The sequence below is a fragment of the Leucoraja erinacea genome, chromosome 2 (assembly GCF_028641065.1).
Source record: "Leucoraja erinacea ecotype New England chromosome 2, Leri_hhj_1, whole genome shotgun sequence".
Taxonomy (NCBI): domain Eukaryota; kingdom Metazoa; phylum Chordata; class Chondrichthyes; order Rajiformes; family Rajidae; genus Leucoraja; species Leucoraja erinaceus.
Window position 1 is genome coordinate 20,808,677 of NC_073378.1, and position 15,662 is coordinate 20,824,338.

At 40.4% G+C, this 15,662-nt stretch overlaps 1 protein-coding gene across 13 annotated transcripts in view; it reads right to left on the reverse strand.

Annotated features, from left to right (window-relative positions):
* Positions 1-1,048: 1,048 nt before the first annotated feature.
* mllt10 (MLLT10 histone lysine methyltransferase DOT1L cofactor) overlaps positions 1,049-15,662 on the reverse strand; it is a 227,184-nt gene continuing 212,570 nt past the window's right edge. For all 13 annotated transcript variants that reach the window (XM_055652561.1, XM_055652641.1, XM_055652615.1 and 10 more), the window contains 4 exons: positions 14,458-14,789; positions 5,198-5,291; positions 2,891-3,094; positions 1,049-2,581 (listed from right to left, as the gene is read on the reverse strand). In XM_055652561.1, the coding sequence (XP_055508536.1) occupies positions 2,537-2,581; positions 2,891-3,094; positions 5,198-5,291; positions 14,458-14,789 (675 nt within the window). In that variant the 3' untranslated portion in view covers positions 1,049-2,536. The remainder of the gene's footprint in view (positions 2,582-2,890; positions 3,095-5,197; positions 5,292-14,457; positions 14,790-15,662) is intronic.

Genomic DNA, 15,662 nt, shown 5'->3' on the forward strand with positions numbered 1-15,662 from the left:
GACGATCCTCGATCGGACTTTGCTGGATTTACCTTGCGCTAAACATGAATCCCTTATCTATACACTGTAAATGGCTCAATTGTAATCATGTATAGGCTTTCTGCTGTCTGGGTAACACACAACAAAATATTTTCACTGTACCTCAATACACATGACAATAAACTGAACTGAATTGTTTTTAAAATCTTGATTCTTAGCTTAAACAAATATTTAAGAGAAATTAGCAAAATTAACTGGGCTCTGAACATAATACATGTGCATTGAAAGAAATGTACTTAAAAGGCAAAAAAAAAGCAACAAAAAAAGGGGGCTTAAGATGAACCAAAGCTACTGCACAGTGCAAAACATCATGCCTAGAAGATTGTTTTCTACTTTTTAAGCCAGTGGTTCCAAACATATTGAATGAAAGCCCTATTCTTTTAGCTCTGGTAAAAATTGCTTCCTCTGTCCTGCATATAAATGCTTGATAATATCAAATGCCATTACATTTACCAAGATGAAATTTCGGGATCTACTGGCAGCTCTATTGTAGGGTCAAGTAGCATGCCAAGGCTCTTAATATTTTCACTTTTTGTGTATTTTCTAACTAAATTTAACTCAGTGTTAATCTTTGTGAGCATCATAAATGTATTATGTAACTGAGATTGCAAACCATTGCTTTTTATTTCATCACCAAAATGGAAATAGATTTATACCGATGGTATCCAGCAGCAAAATAAGCACTGAGAGGATGGTTCCTCTTGTGGGAGATTCATGAATATAAGGTATCATTTCAGAATAAAGGGAAACCTATTTAAGATATGAATAATTTTTATATAAAATTGGAAATGTTGACAATTGTAAAATTTGAAATTCTCCACCCCAGGGAGCAATGGAAACTGAATCGTTGAACATCTTCGAAGTTCTGTGTCAGATTATGGGAAATAGGCAGGTGAACAGAAGTGAGGCCCTTTCATTATTGAATGGTGGACCAGGCCCAATTTATAGCCAACTCATGCTTCATGTATTCGAGATGTGGTGTGCAAAATAATGAACCTTTTACTTTAAAATATGTTAAAAATTTAATTTTACTTTTATATGCAGAGAATTAATTTTGAGATAACTTAATTTTTCATGTACAATAGATCAGCTGAAAGGCTGAACATACAAAAACTGTTAACACAAGTAGAATCTCTTTGGAATCCAAAAACCACTCAGAAAATATTTATACACCACCATTATTTAAGCAACAATAAATAAAATGTCAACTCATTTTTGTTGTAGGCCACAGGAGGCAGTAAAGAAGTCATTGGGAACATTTTCCATAACACCTAATTTGTAATAATGGTTTAAGCCCCTCAATTATTAGCAAACCAGTAATGCCTCTCATTAGTACAAACATTACTAACAATCATTGAGACAAATTTTTATATCATTCTTTAATACATTTGATATTTTACAACTAAGCAAAATAAACACTACAGCAAAATTTCTTCAAAATCTGTACAAAGTTTGTTAAAGAACAATCAGTGGGTGGGAAGTAAGAATCTAAAATGAGCCACACTGATTTATTTGTCAATATCTACAAAATCCAGTTGGTCTGAACGCTTTTTCTAAAATTCCCCTGCATGTATAAAAATAAATTAATAAAATGATACTTTCCCACTCAACTGCATAACTGCTAATTAGAAATATTACAAACCAAAATATTGATGTTTTATTTCAATTTGCCAAGAATTAAAGAAATTCACAAAGCATATTTACAAAACTGTGCAACATTCAACCTCGAGACGAATCATAACCAACTATACGTTTATGTGGAGGGGATTGGTTTGGACATGGAGAGCTGGGAATTCCTTCCATGAAGGAAAATTCCTGCTGTTGTAACAGGAATTGTGATTGAGAGCATACTCAGCTGTCCATAGCTAGTTCACAATGGACTTCACAACAGGCACTTGGTTAGGCTGACAGCCAACACATCTCTCAAAGGAACTTTGCCCAGCAGCAGGCTAATCCATTTCTTCCTCTTTTATAGAGTGATCTGGTCCCCCAGCGACCAAAAAGCTCAGAAGCCTATTGCACTACAACTGAGTACCCATGCTTGAAGTGGTCCTGGAAACATTCACAGCAAAGGGACAGAGCACAACACAAAATACATGCAACGTAAAGCTTGGGTAATGCAAATTCCAAGACCTGTCCATTACATTTGCAGGACCAGGAATAATTACTTTGTCATTTTTTTGCAATGCAACTTGTATTTGTCATTTAAAAGATTTAATTTTGGATTTAAAAATCATAATTACACTGGCATAAAAACACACCAATTTGAGTGAATTGATTCAAGTTTTACTGATGAATTTATTTTTCAGAATTCTCAATGCCAAATGTTGCTAAGTTTTATATTAGTGCAATCAAGCTGCAAAACTAGTAAATGACACGTGACAAGACCAGTGTATTTGCCACAATAATTCCCACTTGAAGCCGAGTAAGATTCATCCTTTATGCAGCTGGTTGGGCTGCTACAACACAACACGTTCTGGAATTTGAAAGTCCTGTGTCAACTTTTCTCTTGTGTGACAGGGCTACCTTTCTCATTGAGCCTCTGGAGAGAAAGAAAATAAATGTTAAAATTATTCCACAAAACTTAAATTCAGTGTTTCTTCTCCTTGTTCAAAATTCCATTACTTTTTCAAATAATCCAATGTATTTTAAATATTCTGTAACTAAGCATTCGTATTTCAAAAATAGACTGTATTTCAAAATGATTTTTTGAAACCAATTTGCATTAAATGCAGGAACGCGTTTGAAACAAGTCATTTAATATTAGATTGTGTTCAATTTTAACTTTGAAAGATGATCCCATTAAATCTAGAAAGATAAAATAACTTTTGTCCTGAACTGTTACACTTACTGTGACTTTTGGTGTGGAAGCTTCACTATGAATGGACATGAAGGGGTTAGGAGGCGCTGAGTGAAGTGGCTGTGTCTGGGCACTTGCCAGTAGGTTATTCATAGGAATGTGTGTTGTCCCAGTGATCTGGAGCTGCTGCAACTCATGCTGATGATGGTGGTGCTGTTGATGCATTATTTGATAAAAAAGAGCCTGATGTTGTTCCTGAATTTAAAGACATAAAACAAATTACATTTTCAAATTAACTGCATATAGACAACAAATCCTCTTTAAGATTTCAGTTCCAATACATGAATCAAAACAAGCAAATTTAATTAATGTAAGAGAACGAGTAATGGCAGGGCACTTGAATCATTGCTGAGCGACAGGTTGACAAGAACACAACATGTAGGCTCATTGGCCTTTTGAGCTAGCTCTGCTATTCAATAAGATTCTGGTGGCCAAGTTATTGGGTATTTTTAAAGTGGAGAGTGACAGGTTCTAGATTAGTAAGGTTGCCAAAGGTTACAGGGAGAAGACAGGAGAATGGGGTTGAGGGATAGATAGATAGCTATTCCATGAATGAATGGCAGAGGGGACTCACTCACTGGTCTAATTCTACTCCTATGACTTATGAAGATCACAGCAGATCCAAAAATGCCATTCCCACTCTCCCATTACATTTTGCGACCTTACAGTCAATTAATCTCTGCCTATAATATTCAATTAATTCACTCACAGCACTATCGGGTAAAGAATTGCAGGATGAATTTACCAAACTAGGGGAAAATAATTGTTTGGCACGGACTTGTAGGGCCGAGATGGCCTGTTTCCGTGCTGTAATTGTTATATGGTTATATGAATGACCCTTGAAAATAATTCTCCCCTATTGCAGGTTATATGGGCAATACCCGTTTGAAATTATGTCTCCCTATTTTAGATATTCCAACTGGGTGAAACATTCTTTCAGTGAAAACATCTTCACACGGCCTCCTATGTCAACAAATCCTTCCTTAGAAATGGAGTCAAAAACTAATTATCTGCTGTACCGCTAAGCTAACTGTTGTGTATCGTGCCTATTTGCGTTTCATGTACTTTGACCCTGAGATTCCTTTAAACCACAAAGGTACTCTGTTTAACGAGCAATTTGGTTTTTCATTGTTCCTTCCAAAGTGGATAAAACTCAGATTTTCTTGATTATACTTTATTACAAACTTCTTCCCCACTTAACCCACAAGTGACTCTCGAGAACATCTTAAATCTTTAGTCCATGTTCAGGTCATAGTACTGATACGAGAGGCGTTTTAAGAAGGCATGTGTGTCCCATTGAGGGATATTGAGGGCTGTGGAGGAACCTTGTTGCATATAGCCACACATCCTTTAAGAGATGCAGAGAACTTCAGGATGGGTCAACAAGGCCGCCAAAAAGGGATAGGACATCCTTTGCTTTATTAACTGAGATAGTATTTGCTGGGTGTAGACATCGTCATAAGAATGCAACTTTGGTTTTACATGTATTTCAGGTGACCACATTACAGGAAAGAAGAGATTGCAGCAATGATGGTGGAGAAGTAGATTTTTAAAATTGCAACATGGTGATTGTTGGCAAAGATAGCACCTACCTTCCATTACTAATTAAAGTTAATCTGAGATAGTTAAAAGTCATGCACATTGGTAGGAGTACAGTCATATATGGATTAGACCTGGGAAAGATGACATTTTCTTCTTTGAAGGTCATTAGGTAACCAGATGGATTTTTGCAATAAAATGGCAATTCTATGAATGCCATTAATAATCAGTTTTTTTTTTAATTCAGTTTTATTCAGTTTGCTTAAATTTAAATTTCCAAGCTGCCTTGATGAAATTCAAACTCATGACTCTCCATCAATTGTTCAGTACTCTTGATTGCTGGTATTGCAATTTAACCAGCACAACATCCTGTTGTCAGGAATGAAACATTTTACCTTTGAGGAATGGTTGAATAGGCATGGACTACTTTCTTTGGAACAGAAGCAAGACTTAATTGAGGTGTGCAAAATCACAAGGGGCCTAGAGGGACAAAGTGATCTACTGGTCTTCCATCCAATAGTGTTAGAGGTGCCTTTATTATATTTAAATGCTGGGTACGTACTTTGACAGCACTCAGGACTACAGACAAGAGGAGGACTATTTGGGGGGAGGGTGGAAATCTCATCCTTGACTAGCTGGACCAAGCTGCCTTAATTGCTTCCCCTTGTCTTACACATTTTCTATGATTCTTGTAACGGAGCAAGCTAATGTATAAGCCAATGTATTCATCTGGTTTATGTGATAAAATAATAACCTTACTGGAGTGAGTTGCTGGGATGGTAACAATTGCTGAAGCTGTTGTTGCAGTAGCAGTTGTCTCTGTTGCTCCGAAAGTAAGCTCAATCCTGGCATGCTATAAAATAAAAATATTTTGCAGATATAGTATACTTCATGCTAGAGATACACATATTAAAATACAAAGACATTTCAGTATTCTGTTTACTGTCTCTTCTTCTGGTCATTTAAAATGTTATTAATTGTCTTCTACATCAGTTTCAGCTTAGTTTGTTGTCACATGTACTGAGGTACAGTGAAAAGCTTTTGTTGTGTGCTAACAGGTCAGCGGATAGATAATACATGATTACAATCGAGCCATTCACAGTGTACAGATACATGATAAGGGAATAGCAGGAGAGAGCAGAATCTTACATGGTTCAACATATAATCCCCCAGTGATTTAAATATCAATGTGCAAGGGACCAACTTGCTCAATTGTTCCTCAAAAGACAACTCATTCTTCCAAGAATTAAACAAATCTTCCCTGAACTTGCTCTTATGCAAGTATATCACTCCTTGACAAGTAATCAAAATTGTATGAAGCATTTCAGGTATGCTCGAGTTACCCTATATTTTAACTACACACTCCTTACATAAAGGCCAGCTTCACTTAGAGTCATAGAGTCTTACAGCTTGGAAACAGGCCCTTTGATCCAACTTGCCCAATATGTCCCTTCTACGCTAGTCCCACCTGTCTGTGTTTGGCTGATATCCCTCTAACCTGTCCTATCCATGTACCTGTCTAAATGTTTCTTAAATGTTGCAATAGTCCCTGCCTCAACTACTGTGCAGGAAAGAACTCTCCTCGATATCCTGCAGCTCCGCTCTTGCTCCCCCTCCTCCATTCATCACAAGGACAGAATCCCCCTTTTCCTTACCTTCCACCCCATCAGTTGTCGCATACAACATATAATCCTCCAACATTTTTGCCACCTCCGACGGGATCCCACAACTGGCCACATCTTCCCATCTCCACCCCTTTCTGCTTTCTGCAGAGACCGTTCCCTCCGCTCCCAGGAAGTGCAACACCTCCCCCTTCTACTCCATCCAAGGATCCCGACATTCTTTCCAGGTGAGGCAGAGGCTCACTTGCACCTCCTCCAACCTCATCTACTGTATCCGCTGTTCCAGGTGTCAACTTTTGTACATCGGCGAGACCAAGCGCAGGCTCGGCGATCATTTCGCTGAACACCTCCACTCAGTCTGCCTTAACCTACCTGATCTCCCAGTTGCTCAGACTTTAACTCCCCCCCCCATTCCCACACTGACCTTTCTGTCCTGGGCCTCCTCCATTGTCAGAGTGAGGCCCAGCGCATATTGAGGAACAGCACCTCAAATTTCATTTGGGTGGCTTACACCCCAGTGGTATTAACATTGACCTCTAACTTCAAATAGCCCTTGCTTTCCCTTTCCCTTCATCCACTCCCCTTCCCAGTTCTCCCACCAGTCTTACTGCCTCCGACTACATTCTATCTCTGTCCCGCCAGTCCCCTGACATCAGTCTGAAGAATCTTGACCTGAAATGCCACTCATTCCTTCTCTCCAGAGATGCTGCCTGTCATGCTGAGTTGCTCCAGCATTTTGTGTCTGCCTGCCTCAACTACTTTGTTCAATATACCTACCACCCTTTACGTGAAAAAGTTGCCCCTCAGGTTCCTATTAAATATTTTCCCCTTACCTTAAACCTATGTCCTCTGGATCTTGATTCCCCTACTCTGGGCAAGAGACTCTGTGCGCCTACCCAATCTATTCCTCTCATGATTTTGTACATCTCTATAAGATCACCCCTCATCCTCCTGCGCAGCAAGGAATAGAGTCCTAGACTTGACTAACTTAGTACTAGCTGCGTCCGCTTGTGAACTCTGTTTAATGTACAGGAACTCCTAAATCCCTCTGTACAGTATAACCATATAACAATTACCGCACGGAAACAGGCCATCTCGGCCCTGCAAGTCTGTGCCGAACAACTTTTTTTCCCTTAGTCCCACCTGCCTGCACCCATACCATAACCCTCCATTCCCTTCTCATCCATATGCCTATCCAATTTATTTTTAAATGATACCAACGAACCTGCCTCCACCACTTCCACTGGAAGCTCATTCCACACCGCTACCACTCTCTGAGTAAAGAAGTTCCCCCTCATGTTACCCCTAAACGTCTGTCCCTTAATTCTGAAGTCATGTCCTCTTGTTTGAATCTTCCCTATTCTCAAAGGGAAAAGCTGATCCACATCAACTCTGTCTATCCCTCTAATCATTTTAAAGACCTCTATCAAGTCCCCCTTTAACCTTCTGCGCTCCAGAGAATAAAGACCTAACTTATTCAACCTTTCTCTGTAACTTAGTTGTTGAAACCCAGGCAACATTCTAGTAAATCTCCTCTGTACTCTCTCTATTTTGTTGACATCCTTCCTATAATTGGGCGACCAAAATTGTACACCATACTCCAGATTTGGTCTCACCAATGCCTTGTACAATTTTAACATTACATCCCAACTTCTATACTAAAGTAGCATTCTCTACTTCCATTCAAACAATTTTATGGTTTTATATTTTTATCCAAATGCACTAAATTGCTTGAGCAGTCTGGGTAGATTTAACCAAGTTTTCATTCTCTTTGTGTTAATGAAATGCAGAGGACTGTTCACCATGTAGTTATTAATGATCAAGGGTGTGTGATCTTCAGATATTGGGCAGACAATACATTACAGCTTATAATAATTTCTAAGTTCAACTTTAAAAGAAATCAGTCCTGAAATAACTCTTAAGATATTTTCATGCTTGAGATGGAGAAATCCTATAATAACTGCATAAGCACAAGTTGCTAAACAATAAGTGGTATTAGGAGCCAAGCCTAATAGGTTCAAAAAGATTTGTTTCACCTATCGCAAATGGCAGTTAAATCAGTGCCCAATGCATAGCTGTTTCAAAATAGATGAAATATTAGTTTTGTACTGATATCTGTCATCTTAAGTTCCCGTGGCATACTTATGTGTCAGTCATTGTGTAATATAGGAATTGACCAATGCAATTGCGCAATCCAACCACTGGATGGTAGTTTGAAGAAAGCAACTGGGTTCGCACTGTTCCAACCTTAAGATAACTGCCAGGAAATTGGATTTCAGTCCTTTTTGCACACAAATACTCAAATTTTGATGGTTTACGGCCAGAACTGTGTAGAAATGGACCTTGCATAATTACACAATTTAGATTTGCTAGAAACTCTTGGATGTTCATTGATGACAGAAGTGACAATCTTAAAAGATAGCTAGAATAAAGCAATTCTCATTTATGGCTTCACTGGATGAGAGCGACAAGGAGAGGCCGGTGCAGAGAGAGCAGGTGCACCAAGACTTCTAAAAGGAAAATAGGCATCCGGGACCAGAGGATGGCAGGAGATATTACTTATGCTGGAGTTGGGGGTGGAGGCATCAGGACCATTGAACTATGGCAGATGACAACAGATTCAGGTTCAGGCTCATCATAGAGCAATACACAGGGCATAAAGGCTGCAGTGTGGAATGAGTCTCAGGGAATCTTGTGTGTGGGCTCACTGGAGGATTTGTCTATGCATCTGTAATGCACTAAGGGATGCTTTCATACCGATTCTGAACTCTGATGCAAATGGTTTGTGAGCTGCCAGGTTTGTCTCACCAAATGCAGGACATGACACAACTACTGTCAGAGTTCTCATTGTCAATTGTCAAGAATCAAGAGACCTGGTCCTGGACACTAGGTGTCATGTGTACCTACATGCCAAGTATAAATAACCAATCACAATGATTCATGTGATAGTTGCTGTGGCTAGAGGCTACAGATATCACAATGTCATGTTGTAGCTAGAGTCTAGAAATCTGTTGCATGATACAAACTTAAAGTTCGGAAGGAACATGAAAACATCACCTGGGAGCACTTAATGTGACACTCAAAGTGCACACCAGGCAAAGAAAAACTTGCAAGAAAATTAGCTGTTTTTTTTGGATTGGTTTCTCTGGAACGTCAGAAGTTGAAGGTAGAGGATAAAAGTATATCAGAGGCATATATGAGAGGCATAAATAGGGTAGACAGTCAGAACCTTTTTCCTCAGGGTGGAAATGTTTAACGTCAGAGGGCAAACAGTGCTCTCCATAATGTTTGGGACAAAGACCCATCGTTTATTTATTTGCCTCTGTACTCCACAATTTGAAATTTGTAATAGAAAAAAAATACCATGTGGTTAAAGTGCACATTGTCACACTTTAATAAAGGCCATTTTCATACATTTTTCTTTCACCATGTAGAAATTACAGCAGTGTTATACATAATCCCCCCATTTCAGGGCACCATAATGTTTGGGACACAGCAATGTCATGTAAATGAAAGTAGTCATGTTTAGTATTTTGTTGCATATCATTTGCATGCAATGGCTGCTTGAAGTCTGTGATTCATGGACATCACCAATTGCTGGGTGTCTTCTCTGGTGATGCTCTGCCAGGCCTGTATTGCAGCCATCTTTAGCTTATGCTTGTTTTGGGGGCTGGTCCCCTTCAGTTTTCTCTTCAGCATATAAAAGACCTGCTCAATTGGCTTCAGATCAGGTGATTGACTTGGCCACTCAAGAATTGACTATTGTTTAGCTTTGAAAAACGTAGCAGTAGGTTTGGGATCATTGTCTTGCTGTAGAATGAACTGCCGGGCAATATGTTTTGAGGCATTTGAACTTGAGCAGACTTGCCATTACTCTGATACAAGTTAATCTTCATCTCTTCTGTCCATAAGACGTTTTTTCAGAACTGTGGTTGATCTTTTAAGCACTTCTTGACAAACTAACCTGGCCATCCTATTTTTGTGGCTAACCAGTGGTTTGCATCTTGCAGTGTAGCCTCTGTATTTCTGTCCATGAAATCTTCTGCAGACAGTGGTCATTGACAAATCCACACGTGACTCCTGAAGAGTGTTTCTGATCTGTCGGACAGGTGTTTGGGGATTTTTCTTTATTATAGAGAGAATTCTTCTGTCATCAGCTGTGGAGGTCTTCCTTGGCCTGCCAGTCCCTTTGCGATTAGTAACCTCACCAGTGTTCTCTTTCTTCTTAATGATGTTCCAAACAGTTGATTTTGGTAAGCCTAAAGTTTAGCTGATGTCTCTAACAGTTTTATTCTTGTTTCTCAATCTCATAATGGCTTATTTAACTTTCATTGGCACAACTTTTGTCCTCATATTGATAAACAGCAATAAAAGTGTCCAAAGGTGATGGAAAGATTGGAGGAAAGACTAGGTGCTGAGAGCTCTCTTATACCTGCAGTAAGGAGTCAATCAAACACACCTGGGCAATTACAGCTATGTGTCCCAAACATTATGGTGCCCTGAAATGGGGGGGGGGGGGGGGGGGGGGGGGGGGGGGGGGGGACTATGCATAAACACTGCTGTCATTTCTACATGGTGAAACAAAGATGTATAAAAATGGCCTTTATTAAAATCTGACAATGTGCACTTTAACCACATGTGATATTTTTCTATTACAAATCTCAAATTATGGAGTACACAGGCAAATAAATAAATTATGGGTCTTTGTCCCAAACATTATGGAGGGCACTGTGGCTATAAGGAGAGGAAGTTTAATTGAGACATGCGGGGCAAGTTCTTTTTTTACTCGAAGGGTGGTGGGGGCCTGGTACACTTTGCCAGGAGTGGTGGTGGGGCCATTGATAATAGTGGCATTTAAGAGGTTTTTAGATAAGCACATGGAAGTGCAGGAAATAGAGGGATATGGATCATGCAAAGGCAGATGAGATCAGTTCAGCTAGGCATACACTGTGGGGCGAAGGGGCCGTTCCTGTACTGTACTGTTCTAACCATAACCATATAGCAATTACAGCACGGAAACAGGCCATCTTGGCCCTACAAGTCCGTGCCGAACAACTTTTTTTCCCTTAGTCCCATCTGCCTGCACTCATACCATAACCCTCCATTCCCTTCTCATCCATATGCCTATCCAATTTATTTTTAAATGATACCAACGAACCTGCCACCACCACTTCCACTGGAAGCTCATTCCACACCGCTACCACTCTCTGAGTAAAGTTCCCCCTCATGTTACCCCTAAACTTCTAAAATCCTATTTTGATTTGTCCTGCCAAGGTGTAGCACCTCACTTTTATCAGCATTAAACTCCATCTGCCATCTTTCAGCCCATTTTTCCAAATGGCCTAAATCACTCTGTAGACTTTGGAAATCCTCTTCATTATCCACAACACCCCCTATCTTGGTGTCATCTGCATACTTACTAATCCAATTTACCACCCCTTCATCCAGATCATTGATGTACATGACAAACAACAAAGGACCCAACACAGATCCCTGAGGCACCCCACTAGTCACCTGCCTCCAACCCGACAAACAGCCATCCACCATTACCCTCTGGCTTCTCCCATTCATCCACTGTTGAATCCATCTTGCTATTCCGGCATTTATACCCAACAGTTTAACCTTCTTAACCAACCTTCCATGAGGAACCTTGTCAAAGGCCTTACTAAAGTCCATATAGACAACATCCACTGCTTTACCCTCGTGAATTTCCCTAGTAACCTCTTCAAAAAATTCAAGAAGATTAGTCAAACATGACCTTCCAGGCACAAATCCATGTTGACTGTTCCTAATCAGACCCTGTTTATCCAAATGCTTATACAGGTGCACAACCTTTTATCCGAAATTCCAAATAACGAAAAGCTCCGAATAGCGGACATTTTTATGGTCCTTGAAGAAAGGTCCTTGAAGACGTTCACCGAGGGCGGCCCGCAGTGGTGACAGCGGAACCTCTGGTCGGTCCTTGAAGAAAGGGGAACTAAATCCCCATTCATAAAAGAGAAGGTGAGGGTATATTGCGCGGGAGGGTTAATAATTGACAATCTCATGCTGCCTGCCCGCTGAGTTAAAACGTTCCCACGGTAGGCTCACGATACACAGTGTATCGTGAGTCATGCGTGGGAACTTTTTAACTCAGCGGGCAGGCAGCAGCAGATTGTTGCTCCCTTCACCCCACCTACACCCCTCTGCTTCCCGGCCATGTGTGTGACCCCCTTCCCTCCCCTCTCCAGCTCCCCGCCCATTGCACCGGCGCGGGGGCTTTGCACTGTCTTCACGTCGGCGATGCCAGCAGGTCAGTGCTAGTCACCGGAGACGTCAGGACCAACGGGACACGGACCCCCAGGCCCACTGCAAGCACGGAGATCCCAGAAACCCACAGCGAGCAGCAGCCCAGTCCCGTTCCAACTCCAGAGGAACACGCTCCCCGTAGGGACAGAAGCTGATGGTGTGCAAGGTACGTCTTGTTCTCGGGGTTGCGGATGAGGGGGCGCAGCTCGGGCTGTGACGTCTCCGGCCACCCCCCTGTACAGGTGCTGAGACTGGGAACTGTACCGCCCTTGCAGGTGAGCAGGAGGATGGGGTCGTTTGCAGTTGCAGAGGGAGGGGGCAAGGGCGGTACAGTTCCCAGTCTCAGCTCCTGTCCAGGGGGGTGGCCAGAGACGTCAGGACCAACGGGACACCGACTGCAAGCACGGAGATGCCAGAGACTCACAGCCAGCAGCAACTCTAGCCCAGCCCCGTTCCAACTCCAGAGGAACCCGGGTTGCGGATGAGGGGGCGCAGCTCGGGCTGTGGGCGAACTGCCACTTGTTGCTGTAGCGGCGCATCGGGGAGCGAGTTCCTGTTGGTCCTGACCGGCCATGCTCAGTACGCCAATCCTCGGAGACTATTCCCATTTCTAATGACATTTGAAATATTTCTGTCATAGCCCCGGCTATTTCTACACTAACTTCCCTAAATGTCGTAGGGAATATCCTGTCAGGACCTGGAGATTTATCCACTTTCATATTTTTCAAAAGTGTCAGTACTTCTTTTACTTTGAAACTCATAGTATCCATAGCTACTCTACTCGTTTCCCTTACCTCACATAATTCAATATCCTTCTCCTTGGTGAATACCGAAGAAAAGAAATTGTTCAATATCTCCCCCATCTCTTTTGGCTCTGCAGATAGCTGCCCACTCTGTCTCTCCAATGGACCAATGTTATCCCTCGTTATCCTTTTGCTATTAATATAGCTGTAGAAACCCTTTGGATTTACTTTCACCTTACTTGCCAAAGCAACCTCATATCTTTTAGCTTTTCTAATTTCTTTCTTACCTGTAGAAAACAATATTGTTATATTCTCTAAAATATAATTTTTTTTTTTTTTAAATGATGTTTTCCTTGAGATAATAGGTAATAGAGAATAAATTATTGGAAAAATAAATGGAATGGAACTGATGGAGACGATCTGCGAATTGATTGCATAGATTTAACGGGCCAAATGGTCTCCTTCCCTTTCATTAGAAAATATATGAAATATTACAAGAAAAATGTGGACAATATTGAAAATTCATAATAAAACATTAGATTAACTCGGTGTTGAGTTTACTGACCAAAAGGTATCAAAAATGAAAAGCAAGTAAAACTGCAGATTCTGAAAATCTGAAATTTTATAAAGGCAATATTTAGTAGGTCAGACCACTTCAATGTTAATGATTTAGGTTGAGGACTTTTTATCAGAACCATAATTGCAATCAAACTAATAATCCATCATCTTTGTTCAGAAATCCAAAAGGTTTGGTATCTGGCCCTATTGTGCGCCATTAAAACGTACCAGGACCCCATCCCACACTCCCTTTAAACTTGTTGCAGTCCCACTTCCCAACGTCCCTTGAAACTCACTAGGCTGAAGTTCCCAAATCCGCTTTATACTCCCTGGGACTTCATATTCCCTTTAAATTCCCTTGAGCTCTAGTTCCCATGCTCCCTTTAAACTTAATGGGACACTATTTCCCACACTCCCTTTAAACTTCCCTGGTTTTGTTTGCTGTCCTCCCTTGAAATTAAGCAGGGCCTTTCCATGCTTGCTTGAGACACGCCAGATTATCTTTGCCAGCCTCCCTTTAAACATACCACATTCATCAGAAAAGGTATCATATTACTGTGTAAAGCCTCAAAAAAGGCAAATTAAATGTATTTGGAATATCCATTGGAATAATGTGCAATAGTCCAGAAAGCCTGCCAATATGGCAGCAACTAAGAACTGAGTAAACCAGATTTCATGGAGTTCTATAGTTCTGATAAAATGTTTATTCTTCTTTGCATTGATTGCCTGATCTGCTGAATATTTTCACAAATGTCTGCTTTTATTACAGCTTTGAAAATGTCACACAAAAGTATTTTAAAGACATTACCTGTTAGTTAGATTGGTGGACATTGGAAAAGTTACATTTGGTGGTACAGTTGCATGTGACAATGTACTTGGGTTTTGTGTTATTGACACGGGGGGCTGTACAACTCCATTCAGAGTTCCCACAAATCCATTGACTGCCAGCTGGTTTCCTGGTAAAGTTCCCATCAACCCACCAACTGAAGATACCGTGGGCATGGTGGAGGCCATCGTCTGCATTCCACCAGCAAGTGCTCTTGACATACAGTTAACCCCTTGCAGAGCTGGACTTTGTCCAGTAGTGGTTGGACTGGCCATGGAAGAACTGCCAGTGCTATGTCCACAGGAGGTTCGTTCCTAAAAAGGGAATACCAGACTTTAATAAAGAGCTTGTTTAAATAGTAATTTAACATGGCAGTAAGTAAATTGATTTAAACATTTATACAGTATCTTAAATTCAAAGAAGCTCCCCTAATGAATACCATCATTGAAAAGTAGCGGAGGTAACAGAAAAACATTGACAATATGGGATGAGAGGGTCAATACCAGAGTAGGGTTAAAAGCCTCGATTATAATCTGGAAACCACAAAGCATAATTCAGAGCACTAGAATTCAAGCAACAAACAATCTGTGCTGAAATGTAGGATTTAATACAAATGTAATGTGGTGAGGCCATGAAAGAATTTGGAAATTAATATGAGAACTTTGAATTAAGTGAACTGTAGTCTGAAGATTCAATGGTTGTTTTTGACCTATGGGACGATTGGTGATTCTGATGACAAAATTATGGAAGAATTGCATCGTTGAATGATGCTTCAAAAGTAAAAAATATAACCGCTATGATTACTGATTTTAGCAGTATCTTCATTCATAGAAGTAAATAGTTTAGATATTACAAAATAAACTGAATGAAATTGAGGATCATGTTCATTGGTATTGGTTTATTAGTCACATGTAGTGAAATAATATTAAAAACTTTATCTTGCAAGCTAGCCAGGCAACTCCTATCATATAGGAGTACATTAGTTATGAAAAAGAGAAAAGAAAAATGAGTGCAGAATATGCAGAGCTACAATTACATAAAAAGTGTGAGGATCGTAACAAGATAGATTGGAAGATCAATAATTAATCTATATACATATGGAGAGGTCCATTCAAGGGTCTCTTAATAGTGGGGAAGCTGTTCTTAAATCCGTGGTATGTGGTTTCAAGCATTTGTATCTTCTGTCT